Source organism: Eimeria tenella, genomic scaffold, assembly GCF_000499545.2.
Source record: "Eimeria tenella Houghton genomic scaffold, Eth_scaff3703, whole genome shotgun sequence".
NCBI classification, from domain to species: Eukaryota; Apicomplexa; class Conoidasida; order Eucoccidiorida; family Eimeriidae; genus Eimeria; species Eimeria tenella.
The window spans coordinates 2128-3549 of record NW_013543288.1 but is presented as its reverse complement, the minus strand read 5'-3'; the positions used below and the strand labels follow the sequence as shown (position 1 = coordinate 3549).

Below are 1422 nucleotides of genomic sequence, written 5' to 3'. Positions count from 1 at the left end.
GGGGGCGCCCGGGGGGGGGCCCCCCGGGGGCCCCTGGGGCCCCACACGGGTCAGCAACGCCGCAGGGGGGCCCCCCTCTTGCAGGACCTCTTCTGGAGATGATGGAGACAAAGGAGTGGAGGAGGGGCTGCTGTCATCTGCTGTGTCCCCTTCCCCGGGGGCCCCCGGGTCTGAGGGGGGCCCCCGGGGGGCCCCCAGGTCCGAGGGGGGCCCCCGGGGGGCCCCCTCTTCATCGAAAAGAGAAGGCAAAAAGGGTTTGAAAATGTGCACGCGGTGAAGAGGGTCTAGAAGATAGTAAAGACATACCAGACGGGGCACCTGAGCGCAGCGCAGCAAACAACATGCTCCTGCTGCTGCTGCTGCTGCTGCTGCTGCTGCTGCTACTGCTGGTGGCTCGTGGAGGGGTTCTGTCTCTTATTTGCTTCCGTTGCACTTTAGGCCAGAGGAGGAGACACTAAATGTGAACTGGCTTTTGAATTAATAATTGGAATTTTAAAAGTTTATTTAAATTTAAATAATTTACTTGCATTAAGGACAACTTTATCATTAAAGAGCATTTACTTTGCTTTAATTGCATTTGCTTGGAGTCAAAAATATAATTTATTTATATAAATATACTTATTTAAAGATATAATTTTTAGATTAAAATTTTTCATTTATCTGTATTTGTGTATTTACACTTTATCATTGAATATAAATACTTATTAATTTTATAAACTTATACTTTTGTTTTGAATACGATAATATAATATATACATATATATAATAAAAACATTTCACATATATATATATATATATAATTGCAAATTCGCATTCATATGACTAAACAAAGCAAATACGCATGCATGCATGTACATATGCATGCATGTACATATGCATGCATGCATGCATGCATGCATGCATGTATGCGTGCATGCATGCATGCATGTATGCATGCATGCATGCAAGAAACCAACCGACACTCCACAAAGCTGAGACGCATTTAAATTATAATCCAAGATAATTTTAAAACGCCAAAAGATCAAATTAAAGCATTTTTAAGTTTTAAAAATCAAAACAAAAGATTTAAATGAATTAAAAGGTTTTAAATTCAAAAATTTAAAAATTAAAAACTCCTCACCGCCAAAAATGCCCCAACATCACAATTCACCAGCCGGTGCTCCAGTGTCTCTGTACCCTCCCCTTCAAAAGACCCACTTGACCCTCTTCTTCTTTCGCCCCCTGGGGGCCCCCCTGAACGCAAAAGGGGGGCCCCCCCTCCTCCTTGGGGGCCCCCTTCTTCCGCTAGAGGGGCCCCCCCCTGGGGCCCCCCGTGGGGGCCCCCCTGGGGCCCCCCGTGCGGGTCCGCGAGAGGTGTCTCCTGTTCCGGGGGCCCCAGGGAGGCCCCCAAAAGCGCGTCTAGGCGCTGTGGGTGGGAGGGGC

The 1422-nt window shown here is 47.0% G+C and overlaps 1 protein-coding gene across 1 annotated transcript in view; it reads right to left on the bottom strand.

Annotated features, from left to right (window-relative positions):
* Positions 1 to 1120: 1120 nt before the first annotated feature.
* ETH_00043510 (uncharacterized protein) overlaps positions 1121 to 1422 on the bottom strand; it is a gene marked incomplete at both ends in the record, with an annotated part of 1521 nt that continues 1219 nt past the window's right edge. The window contains one exon of the mRNA XM_013376580.1: positions 1121 to 1422. Coding sequence (XP_013232034.1) covers positions 1121 to 1422 — 302 coding nt within the window.